Source organism: Centropristis striata, chromosome 23 (assembly GCF_030273125.1).
Source record: "Centropristis striata isolate RG_2023a ecotype Rhode Island chromosome 23, C.striata_1.0, whole genome shotgun sequence".
NCBI classification, from domain to species: Eukaryota; Metazoa; Chordata; class Actinopteri; order Perciformes; family Serranidae; genus Centropristis; species Centropristis striata.
Window position 1 is genome coordinate 8,311,284 of NC_081539.1, and position 19,666 is coordinate 8,330,949.

General features: G+C 36.4%; 1 protein-coding gene and 1 long non-coding RNA gene across 2 annotated transcripts in view; one reads left to right on the plus strand and one right to left on the minus strand.

Annotated features, from left to right (window-relative positions):
• The window catches only part of LOC131961693 (uncharacterized), a 97,384-nt gene extending 89,209 nt beyond the window's left edge, over positions 1 to 8,175 (minus strand). Inside the window, exons 1-2 of the long non-coding RNA XR_009389877.1 lie at positions 8,148 to 8,175; positions 7,224 to 7,304 (exon numbers count right to left, since the gene is read on the minus strand). This is a non-coding gene — a long non-coding RNA (uncharacterized LOC131961693). The remainder of the gene's footprint in view (positions 1 to 7,223; positions 7,305 to 8,147) is intronic.
• LOC131961692 (cadherin-12-like) overlaps positions 1 to 19,666 on the plus strand; it is a 149,020-nt gene that overhangs the window by 71,220 nt on the left and 58,134 nt on the right. The window contains exon 3 of the mRNA XM_059326534.1: positions 13,712 to 14,006. Coding sequence (XP_059182517.1) covers positions 13,712 to 14,006 — 295 coding nt within the window. The remainder of the gene's footprint in view (positions 1 to 13,711; positions 14,007 to 19,666) is intronic.

Sequence of the window (19,666 nt, forward strand, 5' to 3'; positions counted from 1 at the left end):
AGGTTGAGGGCATTTACAATTGTAATGCATGTTGATGATGAATGTTGCGGAGGAATTCAGAAAAGAACATCTGAAATAAAAGCTAATGACGCCATTCATCTGTCCTGCCAAAGTAATATATTTCATATATTTTGTCCTCGTGGGTAATGGACTTTCCTCATGAATTGCCTGGATCATATTTCCAAACGGTGTGCTAATGCCCCAATCAGTATCACTTACCACCCTGGTCAACGTTTTCCATTTGTTCCTTGACATTGACGGGCAATACTGTTGTGATTCTGGGTAGAAAATTGCATTCTGCATGTTGTATCAATATCACTATATTGTTTAATCAAGTGTGATATGAGAAATGGGACTCAAGCCTTAACCCCAGGCTCTAAGATCAATAACAATCGTGTACATTAATATGATATGTCAAGAATCATTCTTACACCATGTTTGCTATGCTAAAAAGATACAAGAAAACACATTTTTGGAAATGTTTTGTAATGTATGATTCCAATTGAACGTTATTAGCTCCTCAGATTGTTGACCTAGGTGAATATCAAAAAACCATTTGATGTACGTCTCGGTTGAGATGCAAAGCACTGAATTTGAATCGTGCCAATAACGCTTCAGAGGTGAAAACAACTCAACAGCTCCTATCTGTTCACACACCCGAGGCTATATCCGTCAATCTACCCCATATGTTCCCTCTCTCTCCCCTCAAACACACATCCCTACAAATTCTCTGTGGTTGCAAATCTACCAGCATAGCCTCCTGTCATGTGTGTATGTGTGCATTTTTTCCCTCCGTCCCCATTACCTGACTGAGGCATGACACAACCCAGATAGCGAGCTCAGAGCTGTCAGCAGCAAAGAAATGGTTGGCGAGCCAATATCGATCAGCTATAATAAGCTTGGAGCATTTGACACAGTGTTTTCTCTCGATGAGCGGCTCACCAGTACACCGACTACCCGCCAAAAAACTCGCCATGCACCCGGCAGTCACAATGCATTTGACATGGCACTAGTCTGACAATGCACAAACTTAGAGCCACCTACAACACACCAACACGCCAACATTCTGCCACTCTGTCTCCACGGGTTGGTGGGAAGTTGGTCGAATGGCCGTTGGATTGAAAGGTGGTTTTCAGACCTGATAATGAATAGCAGCATAAGAATAAAGTTAAGACAGCAGTTGGGCCAGGGATGCATACAAAGCACCAATGCATACAGAATGGTTTACATTGATTAACAGCAAGTAGTTTGAACTTTAAGGGGAAATATATATGCCCTAGTCTGGCTCCGAGCACAATTCGCCATTAAATATGGATCAGAATCAATTTATTCACAAAGTATAATAAATATACAATACATGTCTGCAGTAAGGAGATGTATTCATTATGTATTCCAGGACATATTGCTCATTCAACAAAGTGCAGAACAGGATGTGCTTATGTTTGCAAGATAGTCAAGAGGGAGACTTTAGCATGAGAGATGATAGGAGTTGTTGTTCACAGACTTGTGCTCAGTGTGACCGTCTGTCTGATGGAACTGCTTAATGAAAGACTTGATTGGTTGTGTCAAAATAGGTATCCCTCTGTTGAATTAATGCAAATCTAAAGGGGCAGGATCATGAAATGAAAACACAACAGCACACGCACAAAAATAAAATCTAGTTCTGGGGGCTGTACCACAAAGAAGGTTCTACACAGTCAGCGTTTTTTTGTGTGGGCGGGCTCAACAAAGTCTGAAGCCCCAAACGGAGATAACGGGTACCACAACGACTCTATTGGTCAACCTAGGTTTCCATCAGTGCTGGGGGCATTTGAAGCGTCATTTATCTCAACTATGGGGAAAAAAATTATAATGATCCACCTAGGGCTGGGCGATATGGACCAAAAGTCATATCCCGATATATTTCGGCTGAATATCGATATACGATATATATCTTGATACTTTTATCGCAAAGTAAGAGCAAATGTTTAGTCAAAGTCAAAGCCAAATATGACATGTCACAATTAGTTTATTTAAGTGAACATAAATGAATGCTGTATAACAGGATCAAAATCAAAGCTCCATAAAGTGCACATTTAAATAAAAAAATATCTTAAATAAAAAAAGCTTATGAAATAAAATAGGCCTATCTTTTTCTGAAATAAATATATATATGAGAAAAGAATAATGAACATTACAGAAGAACTAAATATGACAAACCCTAGTAAGGGCAGCATTTATATAAAGAAAGAAAAAAAAAAGAGCTATATCGATAAATGTAATATTGTCTAATTCCACATCACATTTAAAATATATATTGATATATTTTTTATATCTATATATTGCCCAGCCCTAGATTCACCTACTTCTACGCAAAATATAACAGCAAATTAAAGCAATATTGTTGCTGCAAATAAGGCATGCAATGAATTCCGACAGAAAACTACTAGTGTGAGTTCATGAATTCATGAACTCCTGAATTCATGGAGTTCATGAGTCAAGTCAATTTCAAGTCAGGACAATTTTATATAGAAGAGAATCACAAATCAAAGATTTGCCTCAAAGGGTTTTACAGACTGTTCATGGTACGACACCCTCTGACCTTTGACCCTCAGAGCGGCCAAGGGAAAAACTCCTGATTATTAATAACATGACAACTGCACATTATAGATGTATCGATCATAGAGTAAGTATTGACGACAGAGTGACGCAGTTTCCAAAAGGACTTGGTGAGTTAAAGTTGCTTTTTAGCAGATTTCAAGCTGAAACTCAGAACAAAAAGTGGTCCTGACTAGGTAAGAATTGCTGCATAATGGAGGTCTAGCCAGGTTAAAAGAGAGCAACCTTCATGACTCGCTTTGTGTTACAGCCCTCTTGTTTCTGATTCATTCGCTTTTTGGATTCAAAGTAGAACACAGACAAGTGCGTCACACAGCAGACTCCATTGTTGAAAAAAACATTTCAATTGGATTGTTCATGACATAAAAGTAACCCACAAAGACATTTAAATGCATGTAAAGAAAAGAAGAACAAGTATGTTCTAACCTCTTTCACCATGTTTACCGATATGTGAATGTACTTGCTGGTGCAAGGCTGCTGGGCCATTCAAGGAACAATGTTGGCTCTCTATCAGCAAAGAGTTGTGGCTTCCATATGCATTCCTGAGAGGAGGCTCCGCATAATCCTGGGTGCAGAAATCCAATTACAGCATTTTCTACAGAGGTTGGTTACATTCTCCTCTGAAATCACTCAAATTAATCAATATGCGGGTTTACTGCATAGCCAATGAGGGAGCATGTGCTGCAAATCCTGAAGCTAACAGGGAACACCACCCTCTCTTACAGCCAAGAATTCCCTCTGTAGCACAATCACTACATGTGATGATTCCACAGCTGGTACAGATGAGGAATCATTGTTCCCATTTGTACCAGTAGTTTAGTAGCTTCAGTCTATGGAACTAATAGGAGATGAATAATGGGCCTGCCGATATTTGTTTTGACAGCCCTGCTGATGCACTGGCTGGCCATCTGCATTGCATCAACTCTCCCAGACAGGACAAGATGGCCTAATGGCTAGAGAGAACACTGTGGAAATTGCAGGTCACGGCTTTGAATCATACAATGTCTAATGCATGTACATAAAAAGGCCATAAATCCCGGGAAAAATTAGACTCGGAACAGCTTCATGATCACTGAAACATCCTTTCCACAAAAACATTAACTAACCGTCTAAAATGTAAAATGTCTGACAGTCATGAGAAATTGTGAGCAAGAAAGAAATCATAAATGCAAATATAATTACTCAAACAGATGGTGCGACTTTGGATGGTAGCAGGATTCTTATTTCGGTTCCTCGCACTACCTGTTTCTTTTTATAGCAGTCATGTCAACTGGTACCCTGAGCAGAGCATCTTGCTAATTATGCTTATCATGAAAAATGGAGTGTAAAGACATCCTCGCCATAATATGGGTGCATATGATCCTGCAGTCTCCACAAGCCAGCGCTCAGTCACTCATTCAGCACGTTCTTTATGCTAACAAAATGCTTTGGATTGACATGAGGCTATGCCATCATTAGAATTCTGCACGCATAGACTGTTATGTTGATTTGTGTGCTATATATTGGAAAAGATGCTTTCCTCTCGTTAGTAAAAATCCCTTATTTTCTTTTGACATACTGTTTTGTGGCTGGGATTCTGCCTCTTGTCTACCGAGCCCAATGCATGTTTTGTGGTTTAAAAGAAGCCTTGTCTGCCTCCCTATTAATAAATCTCTTCATATAATTGATTACTATTGTTAGAGTAATGGGATTTTTAATTAATATCAGTCAACTTTCAGTTATAATTAATAAGGCACTGTACTTTTTTCTTTTTTTATATGTGCATTTGCATTTCTTTTTCATCTTTAATTGTGCGGTTCTGAATCAATTTGCAGGTGCCTCTCCTGGGCGTTTGTATTGAATAAACTGCGAGTGTGAAAAATATGCTCCAATTCTTCTTTTTCTCGTCAGTCAAAGGGAAACCAAATATAAACGCCCCATTAATCATAAATACAAAGGGATAATCTATCCAATATACACAAAAACTATGAGTCTGCTCATATTACAGTGTTTACTAATCCGGCTTCAGTTTAGCAGTTTGTGTTAATGATTATAAGGACTGAAGAGATTTATGAGTTATCAATAGAGTAATTGTAATGGTACCATAACATGGAAACTATCAGTGGTGGAAGAAGTATTCAGATCCCTTACTTAAGTAAAAGTACTGTGAAATTACTTTACTACAAGTAAAAGTCATGCATTCAAAACTTACTAAAGTAAAGTACAAAAGTATCACAAAATGCACCTAAAGTATCAAAAGTGAAAGTGTTCGTTAAGGAGAATGGCCCCACTCAGATTGTTAAATATATTCTAAATATCTTGATAGATTATATTTGAAACAGTGCAATATATTTATTTTATGTGCAATAACTTCCATTATGTCCCTCCCTGTAAATATCCCAAACCTGCTGCCCCCCCCCCCCTTCTTATTGTGCTTTTTTATAGGTTTTCCTATATTTTTTTTCACTATGTTTAATATTCTGTTGCGCTAAAACAAGAGTTGCTCTTTTTAATTTCATTGTACATCTCTGCAATGACAAATAATTCTATTCTATTCTATTATTTGTATTGATGTAGTTATGTAAGCAGCATAGGGCTCATTTTAATTCAATTTAATAATCTAATCACCTTAAGTTTATCATGATTTTCATGTCAAAAGCAACTAAAGCTGTCGGCTAAATGTAGTGGAGTAGAAGTATCAAGTTACATAAAATAGGAACACTCAAGTAAAGTACAAGTACCTCAAAATTGTACTGAAGTACAGTTCTTGAGTAAATGTACTTAGTTACATTCCACCACTGGAGATTTCCTGAACATCCAGCAATATTATGCAATCCAAAACAATTTCCCTGCAACAGATGCTGCTGTACAGTGATTCATTGTTTGAGAGTGAGTCAGAGAGATTCAGCTTTACAAGATAGACTTCATCGTACTGTGTTTGTTATTTTGTCCAGCAGAAATGGATGACAGATTAAGGCGCAATAACAATCTGTATGTCGCTGTATAAAAAAGCCCTATAAAAGAACGGGGCATATTATTTTGGCGGGAGTGTTTTGTTGCAATTTGTGTATGAGTGATAAATTCTGTCAGCAGTGTGTTTTTCTTGGCTACGTCTACCAAGTAAAAGATTCTGGTCCCCATTATGACGACATTGTTGGAACAGTCCATCTGCCGTTGTGATCTCCGCGGGCCACCACGAGCACAATCAGCAGCAACTTTCATCACGCTTACGAATGAGATTGTTGTTTGCCGCCATTGTCATGTCATCTGCCTAATAGGACAAAACCTACAATCTCGTAAAAATGATGCCGTGGATTATGTGAATGGATTGCAAAAAGATTACGGGATTACAAAAACAATAGGAAACAAGATGGATAATAAATGAACAGAGGCAGAAAACAGCTACTCTTGTTGCAGGATCCTCTGTTAGTATCTGACGAAAAAAAAACACAGGGCACTGGAACGCACAGTGATTTATTAAAGGCTGGCAAACCTGGAAGCACAAGTTTCTGGGGAGCACCTGAGGGCAACAACACTCTTTAACCATGCTGCTGACAGCCAAAGGGCCCACAGGAAATAGTTCTCTTTCATTTGGCTCAACTAAAAATGCAATTGTTGGATGATTGCACTTTGTCTGCATTATATGTGTTGACAATATCCAATCGACCCCCCAGTGTATCGGCGTTTTAAAATGTATTAAATGTTTCACAGAAGACACAACGACTAATACAGTAACTCCTTCTTGTTGCCAAGGGTTTAAGCACATCTAAAATCCTACACACTTGCCAGACTCGCTATTTTACACAACCACACAGTGATAGACACTATGAATAAGTAGTTTCCAATTTTTCTGATGGGAGCACTTTAATTAGAGAGGAGGCTCTCTGCCCAGTTGATTTTACAAGAGACTGAAACCATTTTCTCCCCAAAAAATAGAGAAAATACAAAAAAAGTAGGCAGCCATTGCAAATAACCCTGCCAAAGGCATCATCACAACACACACACACACACACACACACACGCACACACACATACACATACACATATACACAGACAAGGTGGTGGTACAGTGACCAAGATAATGGCAGGGTAGCCTAAACCCCAGCCTCACTGCAATAACAGAGAACAGAACAGAACAGAGCAGAATAGAAAAAGAAAATAATAGATTCATGGATGTATCCTTGACTAAAAGCATCATGGTATTCATTTCGAACTTGCCATCGAAGATAAAACTCCTGCAGTTGTGCAATTGTATTTCACAAGTGAACGATAATACCAACCAAAAGAAATGACTAAAATCAGCTTTATAGTCGTTTAAACCCATAAAGTTAAAACCAAAAGCCCTGATGGTTTTATGCTAATTAGTAATTACCGAACCTCACCATCTTAGCAACATGCCATTTCTCACGATGATGAATTCACAACCATTACAGCTGAAAGTCTTTCCTTAATTTGTCTGATGAGCTAGACACTCAATCTAATAAGAGACTAAATTATTATAAAACAATTTATCCACAAAAGTCAACCATTGCAAACACCCTTGCAGCAGGTGGAACAAAACCACAACAAACACACGTAACCATCACTGGTAAAATGACATAGTGGCCATGAAGCACAGAGGAGAAAAAAATAAAATAATGTCCTACCTTTTGTAGTCAGGGTGTGTAGAATCTTCCATCCAGTCCATAATTCCATTGGTGTGCAAGGCCATGAAGTATCCTGGTCTTCTTTCAAATATATATATATATATATATATATATGTATATATTTTGTGTTCAATGACAGAATGTTTTCTACATTCACAACATGTTATGACAGATATATCATGTATAGCACTTATATCAAGCACAGCAGACAACACAAGCCAACAACAGCATAGCATAGCATAGCACAGCATAGCAGAGCATAGCATAAAATATAGTAGAATGGAATAAAAAAAAGGAGCAAGCTAGAAAATAGTATAGAATGCCACCACTCTACCAAAAACATGCCTGTGCATATGTGCACACACAAACAAGCACATCAGACTGGGCAATATGTTTGAAATACACGCCTTACTATTATTAAAAATATTTGTTTCTCCAATTTATTCATTCAGTCAATTTGTTATGATATGCCAAAAGCATCAAAGTTCAAATAAATGACGAAATTTGATGATAAATGCGATTTAAAAAAAAAAAAAAGTTGTTTTACTTTATCAAGTAACTTTACACTCCAATGTATGCTTTGACAAGCTATTTTTAACACAGTAATATGATTTGGATCCTATTTTAAAGAAAGAATTCCCTTGAAAGTCAGTACATTATAATGACTTATCGCCCAGCCCTACATGCTCTTGGACACATTCAAACATATAGGCCTATAGGCTCCATAGAGAAACCTCAGCAACAGCAGCTATCAGCAGAATAATGATCAGCACAGCTGCACAGAATATAGCAGAGCAAGGCCAGGCGACCTCCAAGCACCACATAAAAGGCAAATAGGCAACGGGGTGGTACAGCGACCATCACCTGTATAATGGGACGGTGGCCATGCAGCACAGAGGAGAAGAGAATAGAATAATGTCCTACCTTTTGTAGTAAGGGTGTCTGGAATCTTCCATCAAACATGTTATGACAGATGGTGTGTGTAATAGAAAGACATATCATGAAACCATATATTGTGATACAAGATTTGTGATTAGAAAATGATTCATACAAAAGCACACGGGCTAATTAGTAGCACAGCAGGCATCAAAAATATGATGGCACAGCGGCCAGCAACCAAACAGCATAGCATAGCACAACACAGCATAGCATAAAATAACATTACATAACATAGCATAGCATAGCATAGCATAGCAGACAGCAAAAGCCTACTGGCACAACACACAGCACCCAGAAAGCACAGCATAGCTTCACATAACACAGCATAGAATAGAGTAGAATATAACATAGAGAGGAAAAAAAGAGTAAGAAAAAGAGTAGACCATAGAATTGATGCCAAAAACATGCCTGTGCACAATGTGCACACCCAAAGAAGCACGTCAGGCTGGGCAATATTGTTGAAAGAGCTATTCAACTATGATTAGACTGTATATACATAGGTCATATACTTTTTTTTATTCATGGCATGGTATGCCAAATACACAGTACTGTGCAAAAGTACGGTGGTCACACCAAATATTGATTTGATTAAGATTTTTCTTCTGATCACTCACTTCACATTTTGTTAATTGATAAAAAATAAACTTTTAACATTTTTCGAAAGCATTCTTTTTTTTTAAAAAGCATTTTTTCCACACCTGCCTAAAACTTTTGCACAACATCGTATGTATTCTATAATATATAGTTCAGAGGATAAAAATGTTAGGATAAAATCATACTTAATGTTTTAATTTTTAAAAGGTCTATATTAGATTTTACAACTCCAATAACTAATTTTAAGATCCTATTATAAACATAGAACTCCACTGAAAGTCAACACATTATAGGTAAATATCGCCCAGCCCTACATGCACTCTCAGGATGAATAGAGCAAACCACAGCAACAGCAGCTAACAGCAGAATAATGATCAGCACAGCAGCACAAATACATCTGAAAAAGGCCGGGAGACCTCCAAGCAGCACATAGGAGAATAAAATAGTCCTCTCCTACCTTTTGGAGTCACAGGTGAGTCCTCACAGGTAGCTCCACTCCTCAGAATCCCGTTTTCCAAGTTGGTATCAGGAAAAGCTGTGGAGATGTCCACTGAAGTTCAGCTCCTTTCGGTCCAGGTTTAGAAGAAGCAGGAACAAACAGATCGTTTTATTCATCCACACCTGTCCCAGTGGATAGCTGTCACACAGCTCCGTTTCTGATATAAGGCCAATTATTAACTGCGCAGCTTCTCTTCATGTGCAGTGCGCTATATCTGTATCCAGGTTGCGAAATGAACCTTTCATCCACTTTTCATCGACTTTTTTCTTGCCAACATCTGGCCGGATCTTCTTTTAGCCACCTGTCATCCTCCTGCTGCTATTAACGCTTGTCTGTTGAAGTGAAAAGGCCATAGCTGTAACTGTAAAGAGAAAAGTTTACCTGGAGACGGTTCTTTTCTTGACATTTTCTTTCCCTGAAAATGGGCATGGGAAACCCCAAAGTAGTTGACAAGTTGCTTGCTTGTTTGGTCCCCTCGTTCCCTCGTTTTGTTCCCTTTTAGCAAGGAAATAAAATGCTTGCTACACTGATGAAATAACCTAGGTAAATAGCCTGAGATAAACATTTTTTTATTATTGTTATAATCGTCACCCTGTTAAAATAACCTTAGCCTTACTGATTTTTTAAAGTTTTGCAGGAAACACAAAAGCCTTCACCAGAAGTGTAACATATGACATTTATTTATCATTTCACAAAAAAAGGATGTAACAAAGGATGGCTATTGGTATAGTAATAACACTGTGTGTAAATTATGTATCTTAAGAGAAATAAATTACTTAGGTAATTTTTTGAACATGCCTTTATGACTTAAGCAAGATATGGTAACACTTTATTTTGAAGGTGTCTACATAAGAGTCACACAAGCCTGTCAGAAACATGACATGACAAGTATCATGATTCATGAGCATTAATGTTACTTCAAAGTGTCATTAATGTTCATGACACATCCCATGTCACTCTTATGTAGACACCTTAGAGTAAAGTGTTACCAATATTAGTGGTAGGCAAATTGTCAAAGAAGAGATGATCTTAAAGGAGTAAAATCACATGATCTGATCAACTGAGGATGTACTGGATATTACTATAGGTGGCCGGCGTCATGAGGAGATGATTTAGGCAAACAAAATAAAAATTTGACAAAAAATGACTTAGCCGATTATTTTAACAGTGTGACGTAATCATAACACTTATTATAATAATTACGGTAACCCTCAAATCTAGAGCCAACCAAAGCAATTTTGTAGTGGATTCAGATCAAGGTTATTATAGTTAACGAAAAAACTAGCGAAATAACAAAAACTAGAACCGAAAAAAACATTTTCGTTAACTGAAATGAAAATAAAAACGAGAGTTTTTAAATAAAAACGAGAGTTTTTAAATAAAAACGATAACTTACTGAAACTATATTTTGTGGTTACAAAACTAACTAAAATTATAGTGAAAATGTCCTTCGTTTTCGTCTTTGTCAACTTTTTTCCTACTTAAACATTTTTGGTTGCATATTTCATCTATTTGGTTTTATGACTTAATAAACTTATTGGGGCTTAGATGGATCAGGTAAAGGAAATAAAGGCAACATTTATTGTGACCATATTTAATATTACACCCAAAAAATAAAATACCACCCAAAAAAATTAAAACTAATAAAAACTAAGCATTTTCCAAAAAGATAAATAAAAACTAATTAAAACTAGCAAACATACTCTAAAAACTCATTAAAACTAACTAAATTTGAATCAAAAATTGAGAACGAAATTAAAACTAAAACTAATGAAAAAAACAAAACTGTTATAACCTTGATTCAGATTCAAGATAGGGATGGATGCATTGCATACATTTCTTATCAGCTCATTCATTGAATCATTAGTTTGCAATCTTGATTTTATTATCAGATTATTGCATGTGGAGGAGTAGCATGTTGTTTAAATGGACAATGCACAGTCTAATCTACATTTCAGATTTTGCTTTCCATGCATAAAATGTTACGGGATCCATAGCCGTCACCCAACAAGGGTCATGTACTAAAAATAATTGTCATTCATTTGAATAGAAATGAATAATGCACCATGGATGGGAACATCATGATGCCACGTTATGCTTGTGTGAACTGGGCAATTTGCACTGAATCACCAATTACTCCCAGTGTGTTTGTGCTTGTGTCTGCATGTCTTGGTTTGTTTTGAACCGTAACCCTACAGAGAATTTATAACTGCATCTCAAATTCCCTCTCCTTTCCTCGGTTACAATTACCATGAAGGTTCACTATGAAAATTGGCTATGTGCAAATGATAGCTTAATATTTACCTGTGGGGTAAAAAGAGAGAGAGAGACTGAGTCGCTATAAAAAAAAAAAAACAGTGTCAGCGTGTGGATTTTTTTAATTCGGTGCATGTGGTGAAGGTTACCAAAACTAATCTTGCATTGGCTCTTAACATTGTGATTTAACAGCCGAGGAATAACGTCCCTTTTGGACAGTTTATGATTCATGATTCCTGCGTGATGTGATTACAGGCAGTGGTGGAAGAAGCATTTAAATCTCTTACTTAAGTAAAAGTACTAATACTACACTGTGAAATGACTCCACTACAAGTAAAAGTCCTGCATTCAAAAGTAAAAGTACAAAAGTATCAGCATCAAAATGTACTTAAAGTATAAAAGTAAAAGTACTCATTATGCAGAGTTGACCAACTGTTTTATATTTTCCAAATATATTATTGGATTATTATTATTATTGATGCATTTATTTATGCAAAGTTTGAATCTTCTCAAGGTAGGACTCTTTTAAACTATTTAATATACTGTTATGAGGTTTAATTGAAAAAAAAAAATCAAATCACTTTAAATGAATCATGTTTTTTTAATGACAAATCTCAACCTGAAAAATAACTAAAGCTGTCAGCTAAATATAGTGGAGTAAAAAGTACAATATTGCCTCAAAATGCAGTGAAGTAGAAGTATAAAGTCATATCAAATGGAAATATAAAGTAAAGTACACATACAGTCATGGAAAAAATGATTAGAACACCTTTGTTTTCTCTACTTTCTTGTTAATTTTAATGCCTGTTACAACTGAAGGTACATTGGTTTGGACAGATATAATGATAACAACAAAAAAAGCTGATAAGAGTTTAATTTAAGAGCTAATATCTATCCATTTTCATGGTTTTCTTGATAATGATTTTGGTTATTATCAAGAAAACCATGGAAATGTCTAGATATCAGCTCTTAAATTAATTCTTATGAGCTATTTTTGTTGTTATCATTATATATGTCCAAACAAAAATGTATTAACATTAACATGAACAAGAAATTGAAGGAAAAGGGTGGTCTAATATTTTTTTCCATGACAGTACCTCAAAATTACACTTAAGTACTTGAGTAAATGCACTTTAAAAAAAAAAAAAATTGGGAAGTCAGAAAACACGTTTATAATATTCAGATCAGAGTAGTTTGACAACAACTTGTCATCCATAACAACCAAAATAAAGTTACCATTTCCATTATATTTTGCTATAAAAAATATTTTAAAAAAGCCTAAAGTGAGTAATAAAGTGTAGAACAGAGGCATCTCTCTGCTAGTTATGGATTTTTCTTCCTTTGAGAGAAAAATTAAACCATGTTACCTCGAGCCAGCAATTTAGCAGGCTACCCTGTATGCTTAAGATATCTGTTCTTGCCTCTTGGAATAAGACTCCAGTTAAATGGTTTCGGTGGAAATTCCATGTCATTGATAGGAAGGCAAACGCCTCATCCATTTATGGTGATGATCACGTTGCATTAGAGCCCTTAAATATTTAAAAGGATTTGAATTGTATGACTGATCTCCCTTGGGGAGGTAAACATAACTATGTCAATATAGGCTTTCTGCCACCAGCCCAGAATGTGTTTGTCTTGTACAAAGAGAGCTGCTGTGGCCCTGGATCTATATAAACAAAGATGTTCTCTGGCTGGAGTAGTGATATTTTGCAACTGTGCCCAGAGTCATCTGGTCACAGACCTCCGCTGTCGTGTGAAAGTATTAAAAAATTGTTCTTGTGGAAAAAGAGTATTTACCTCAACTTTTCACACTCTGATCTATGCCACTTTGAGAGAAAAGTCCTATCTCCTATCTCACACGAGACAAGACTTTGAGTCATGCTTGGATAGAAATGGGTCCACGGTGTTGAAGAGTTATCACTGCGGCATAATTGCACAGAGAGGATACATTATTTATGAGAGATTTAGCCTCATTAATCTGTGAAACGTTCCGAAAGTACGATCATTTTATTTTTCTCATGACTTAGTGTTTTGCAGATCTTTGCAGAGACATGAATTTGTTCTCTGATGCGCAGTCAGTTTCCTTGACTGTCTTTGAGAAATAGTGTTCTTTGACAGCTCTTCCCCAGTGCTTTCAATGAATCATTATCTGTGCCAATGTTTGCACTCAACCTGTCTTTTTTCCTCTTTTGTCTTGCAGCTGCACACTGACCTCGATAGGGGGGACAGTGCGGTGAAGTACACTCTCTCGGGAGACGGGGCTGGCTCCATTTTCACAATTGACCAAACAACGGGGGACATCCATGCCTTAAGGAGTCTTGACAGGGAGGAGAAGCCTTACTACACCCTACGCGCCCAGGCTGTTGACATGAACACCAATAGGCCCCTGGAGCCCGAATCAGAATTTGTAATCAAGGTTCAAGACATCAACGATAATGAGCCAAAATTCCTGGAGGGACCTTACACGGCCAGCGTCCCTGAGATGTCACCAGTAGGTCAGTGACTTGTTCTGTTCTCTAGAGATACACTGCAAAAAAAAGAAAAGTTGGGTGAGCTCAAAATTTCAAGGCAACAAACTTCCATAAAATTTTATTAAGTTGGACAATTAAACTAAATATTTTAAGTTTTGTTTTTGAGTTTGCTCAACTCTGAATTCAGATTTTTGTCAACTCAACTGTAAGTTGTACTAACTTATAATTTTACATTGTAATAACTTTTAATACTTACTTCTGCAATGTGCTGAATTGGCACAATTGTATTGAAATGTCAGCTAATGTTGCGACCACAATTTTGAGTTAGCATTGATACACTAAAGGCTACTCTTGTAGCTGTAACAAGTAGCGCCGCTAGCATCAGTTAGCCGCTACGCTAGCATCAGTTAGCCGCTAGCATCAGTTAGCCACTAGCATCAGTTGGCCGCTAGCATTAGTTAGCCGCTAGCTTTCGCTAATGACCGTATTTCACCGCTTTCCCGCATTTCACAACAAAGAAATAAGAGTTAGCAGAACTATTGTCCCTTGTTGTGAACCCCAACTTAAAGATATAAGTAACAACAACTCACAAACTTGTTTTTGAGCATACAATTGGCTTCATTTGTTGTGCTAAGTTACATAATTGCCCTTAATGTCAATAATTTATATTTCCACGTTTTACCAACTTAAATCACTGTTTTAGGCCAAAAAATACAAGTTGGCTTTTTTGCAGTGTAGACAATCCAGTACTTTGCCTAATTGATTTGAATTATATGCACTCAAAGCTTTGTTTTCTACCAAATATAAAAGTTTCAGGAGCATCACGGGTACCTCCAGAGGGGAAAAGCTGCTCCCCCTAGATTTTGACATTTCAGAGAGCCAGTTATTCCTGGTGTGTGCCCTGGGTATATCTCACAGCTTTGTCTTTATACGACCCCCCAGGGAGGACAGATCAAGGTAATTCTCTGGGAGAATAGTTTCTCTTGATCTGAATGGCAATGAATCCCTCAAAACGCCCAAATCAGCAGTCTCTAGAGTACGGGTAGAAAACAACATAGAACAACACAGTCTTGCCCCAGTGAACACTCTAAACCATAAGCTGCTCTGCAACAGTTTGCTGTTGAATCAAAGAGGCTTTCAACTTCATCAAAAAAACATATCTGGTGTGATCATGGAAGCAGAGTGCAGGGATTAGCTCAAATAGACACCCACAGAATGAAACAAGTAGATTGTCAATTAGAAAATTGATGGAAAACTAATTATTTCACACAGTCACATAGACATTGTTATAATCTTTAACCCTCCTGTTATGTTTGTTTCTCAGGAATAGCAATAATGTCCGTGGGCTAATTTGACCCAGGGCATGTTTAATCATCCAAAAGTGTCAAAATCCCAATAAAAATTGTTTATATTTCATGTTTAACTCCATTGCTAACCATCTCAATCAATATTTAATGCAATGGTGTTCTAACCTCTCACAGATCAGGTTCAATGAGGATAATTCACTCATTTTTCATAAAAAATGCACGTTTTAATGTACATTGGAAAGTCCTACAAATAAAATACAATAGTATTACATGACATTGAGCTTTTGAAAACTTTATTTAACTTTTAATTATTTTTAATTAATACATTTGAGTGAGTTGATAAATTAAGACGAGTCATTTCTACTGTTCAGGATCAGATTGAGCATTGAACAGTATCTATGTAATATGAACATGCAAATATGTTAAATGAACCATTTTCATTGTATATGTTGATAACACTTATGAAGCCAAGCTGAAGAAGTTAAATCCTGAAAAAATACTTTAAACTATTTTTTACATTTTTTTTCAACTTTGGAATGGGTCAGTTGTTATTATGCCTGCAATTCTCCGGGAATAAAGGGCATTATTTCCATAAAGTTGTTTGTGGGAGAAAGAGGAATCAAGCAGCAGAGGCAAAGATATCCTGACTTATACTGTGTCAAGCCCCCAAAAACTTTTAATCCTACACTTCCCATAATGCAACAGGTCTTTCTTTCCCTCCCTTACACATAAATATATGTATATTTAAAATGCCATACATAACGGTTTTTTTTTGCAAACTCAGACTATATAAAAAAAATGTAAAGTCTCAAACCCAACCTCAAATATCCCCCTGATGACATCATCATTAAAATAACCCTGACTCACAGTTCCCCTTAAAACGATTATGGGATTAATTGTATTTATTGATAAATAATGGCATCATAAACATAATTCCAGTCAGTATGTCACTGATTACCTTTTACAAAAAGCTAAATTTGAATAAACTGCAATTTTGTGGTATATTATGTATGTTGAATTTCTGTGCTGGAACATTCAATTCTGACTTATTATGCACTTTATATATAAAACCATAATTTCATTAGGTGCGAGAGTTATAATCATCACAATCACAAGTAGCAAAGTGTTGCCAAATTATGCAGAGTGACAGCAAAAATGTCTTAGCTGTGAATATTCGGAGTTTTTACCAGTCCCCCTACAATTTGTGTGAACAGTAACCAGCAGTGCAAAAAAAGAATCATTAAAACAACTAAAGTCTTTATCAATATTTATAACAGCAAGTCGTGTGTGATCAATGGGTTCATTAACTGTTACATCCCTCTCGCTGTCTTTGGCTGGAATCCCCCTTTGGATGTTTTTATGTTAGCAGTGCAAAACAAAATGAAAAGGGAGAGATACTGAACACAAATATGCAATAACAGTTGGTAATTAAGGCCAGTCTATGGCCAGATATTATGAAATCACTCATGGCAATAATCCAGTGACTCCCTTAGAGTTTTAAGCAATTATCTCTAAAACATTAAGGAAGTGACAGATTTAAAAAAACAAGTATCAGCAACTTGCCCGAGAAAAATGTTGTCACCACAAAATCTCTTGCATCCCCTTGTTGCATTTAAAATAGTTAGTATCTGTTTTTTTACATGCAACTCTGCAAAGGACCTAATTCTTCTACCGTTTCCTCATATTTGAATATAGTATCTGGATGCATTGTGTCTATAAAGTGAGAGATACTGAACCTAATATGCAATAAGAGTTTGTAGTTAAGGCCAGTCTATGGCCAGATATTATGAAATCACTCATGGCAATAAACCAGTGACTCCCTTAGAGTTTAAAGCATGGGTCTCAAACTCGCGGCCCGCGGGCCAATTGCGGCCCTCGTGATGATATTTTGTGGCCCCCACCTTGATATGAGAGTTTAATGTGAGTTTTATATGAATGGCACTTTACCATGTTGTGTGTGGAAGGTCCCCTTAATTACTTTTTTATGTAATTTTGTGTCTCGTTTTGGTAATTTTGTGTCTTTTTTAAGAAAATTTGTGTCTTTCTTTAATAATCTTGTGTCTTTTTTTGGTAATTTTGTGTCTTTTATGGTAATTTTGTGTCTTTTTTGTCATGTTGTGTCTTTTTTTAGTAATTTTGTGTCTTTTTTTGGTCATTTCGATACTGCCTCCGGCGGCCCCAAGGTAATTTGAGTTTGAGACCCCTGGTTTAAAGCAATTATCTCTGAATCAATAAGGAAGTGACAGATTAAAAAAAACAAAAAAAACAAAAACAAGTATCGGTGACTTACCTGAGAAAAATGTTGTAACCACAAAATCTCTTGCATCCCCTTGTTGCAGTTAAAATAGTAAGTGTCTCATTTTTTACATGCAACTCTGCAAATTCTTCTACCATTTCTTCAAATCCGAATACAGAATCTGTATGCACTGCGTGTATGTTAATTGGCTTCTTCTGCACTGTATTGTACCATTACAGTTGTCATGATTACATCTGTTAAATATTTTGGCATAAAGAATATTTAATTAAGTCAGATAGATAATCTAGATTCTGCATCCTCCCCCTGTGTTTATCAGCTATGACCTTTGAAGCCATTTCTTCCAGCCAGCTCTTACTCGCACACTGGAATTTCCATAATTGCACGAATGAAATTTATTCAGCTTGTTTATTGTCTCACACCCAGGGTAAAGGCTGTTGCCTTTTGTCGCTTGGAAATGCGTAGGTGTCTGCCATGCTTTAAGGCTTTTAAACTTTCACTACCTCTGAGCTCACGGCGCTGTGGCTTTCCTTTCCCCTGCTGAACTGAAAATGTGTTAATGTATTATCTCATCTATTGTATATTCGTGTTGGAACACGATGCGGACCTTCTCTGCTATGTCTAATCAGGCATGTGTAGCTTTGTTAGGAAGGATTGAGACGCTAATCTCTCTCACCTAATGTTTTAATGCCATTGTTACCATCTGCTCAGACTGCAAAGCCTATTTAATATACAACAAGTTCTTTACAGACAACTAGGAGCTTAGCGGAATTTAAAATGACCATGTAAATGTCATCCCTCTGGTCAGTGTCTCTTGTTCATGTGAGCGAAATCCTGCAAAATATTTTTACGCAGCGTGTTTTAAAGCTAGACAGATGTGGGTTTGTGATTGATGCATGGACATATGTGCACTGAGCTGTCTGGCTGTGAAGGCATCCATGTCAACCTGTCTGCACATAGTCTTTGTAAAGAATCTGGCCATCTGCACAAGACACCAAACACCAGGCTTGGAGTTATAGAGTAGTCAGGCTGACAAGGCGTTTTTTTTATTGGTTACACTGTTAAAACTTTGGATGGAATCTGTTGAAAATGTAAAGTCTCAAACCCAACCTTCAATATCATCATTAAAATAACCCTGACTCTCTATTCCTCTTAAAGTGATTACGGGATTAATTGTATTTAATTGACAAATAATGGCATCATAAACATAATTCCAGCAAATATGTCACTGATTACTTTTTCCAAATAGGCTAAATTTGAAGATACTGCACTTTTGTGGTGTATTATGTTTGATAAATTGTTATATTTTTAAGGATAAAATACCCTAAAAGCAATGCCTACAGAATATATGTGATCAAGACTTTGGATAATAATGACATCATCATTAAAATAACCCTGACTCACAGTTTTTGTTAAACCAATTACGGGATTAATTGCATTAAATTAAAAAATAATGGCTAAATTTGAAGATACTGCACTTTTGTGATGTATTATGTTTGGTAAATTGTCATATTTTCAGAATAAAATACCCTAAAAACAATTTCTACATGAGAATATATACAGTGTGTGATCAAGACTTTGGATATAAAATCAGGTTGACTGCAAACATCATTCATCATGCTTTTCTGTGCTGGAACAGACAATTCTGACTTATTATGCATTGAAAAACCATGATAGTTCTTTACATAGTCTTTGTAAAGAATCTGGCCATCTGCACAAGACACCAAACACCAGGCTTATAAAGTTATAAAGTAGTCAGGCTGACAAGGCATTTTTTTTATTGGTTATACTCTCAAAACTTTGGATGGAATCTGTTGAAAATGTAAAGTCTCAAACCCGACAGCACATATCCCCTAATGACATCATCATTAAAATAACCCTGACTCACAGTTTTCCTTAAACCAATTACGGGATTAATTGCATTAAATTCACGAATAATGGCACCATAATCATAATTCCAGTCGGTATGTCACTGATTACTTTTTATGAAAAGGCTAAATTTGAAGATACTGCACTTTTTTGATGTATTATGTTTGTTAAATTGTCATATTTTCAGAATAAAATACCCTAAAAGCAATTTCTACATGAGAATATATATGTGATCAAGACTTTGGATATTAAAT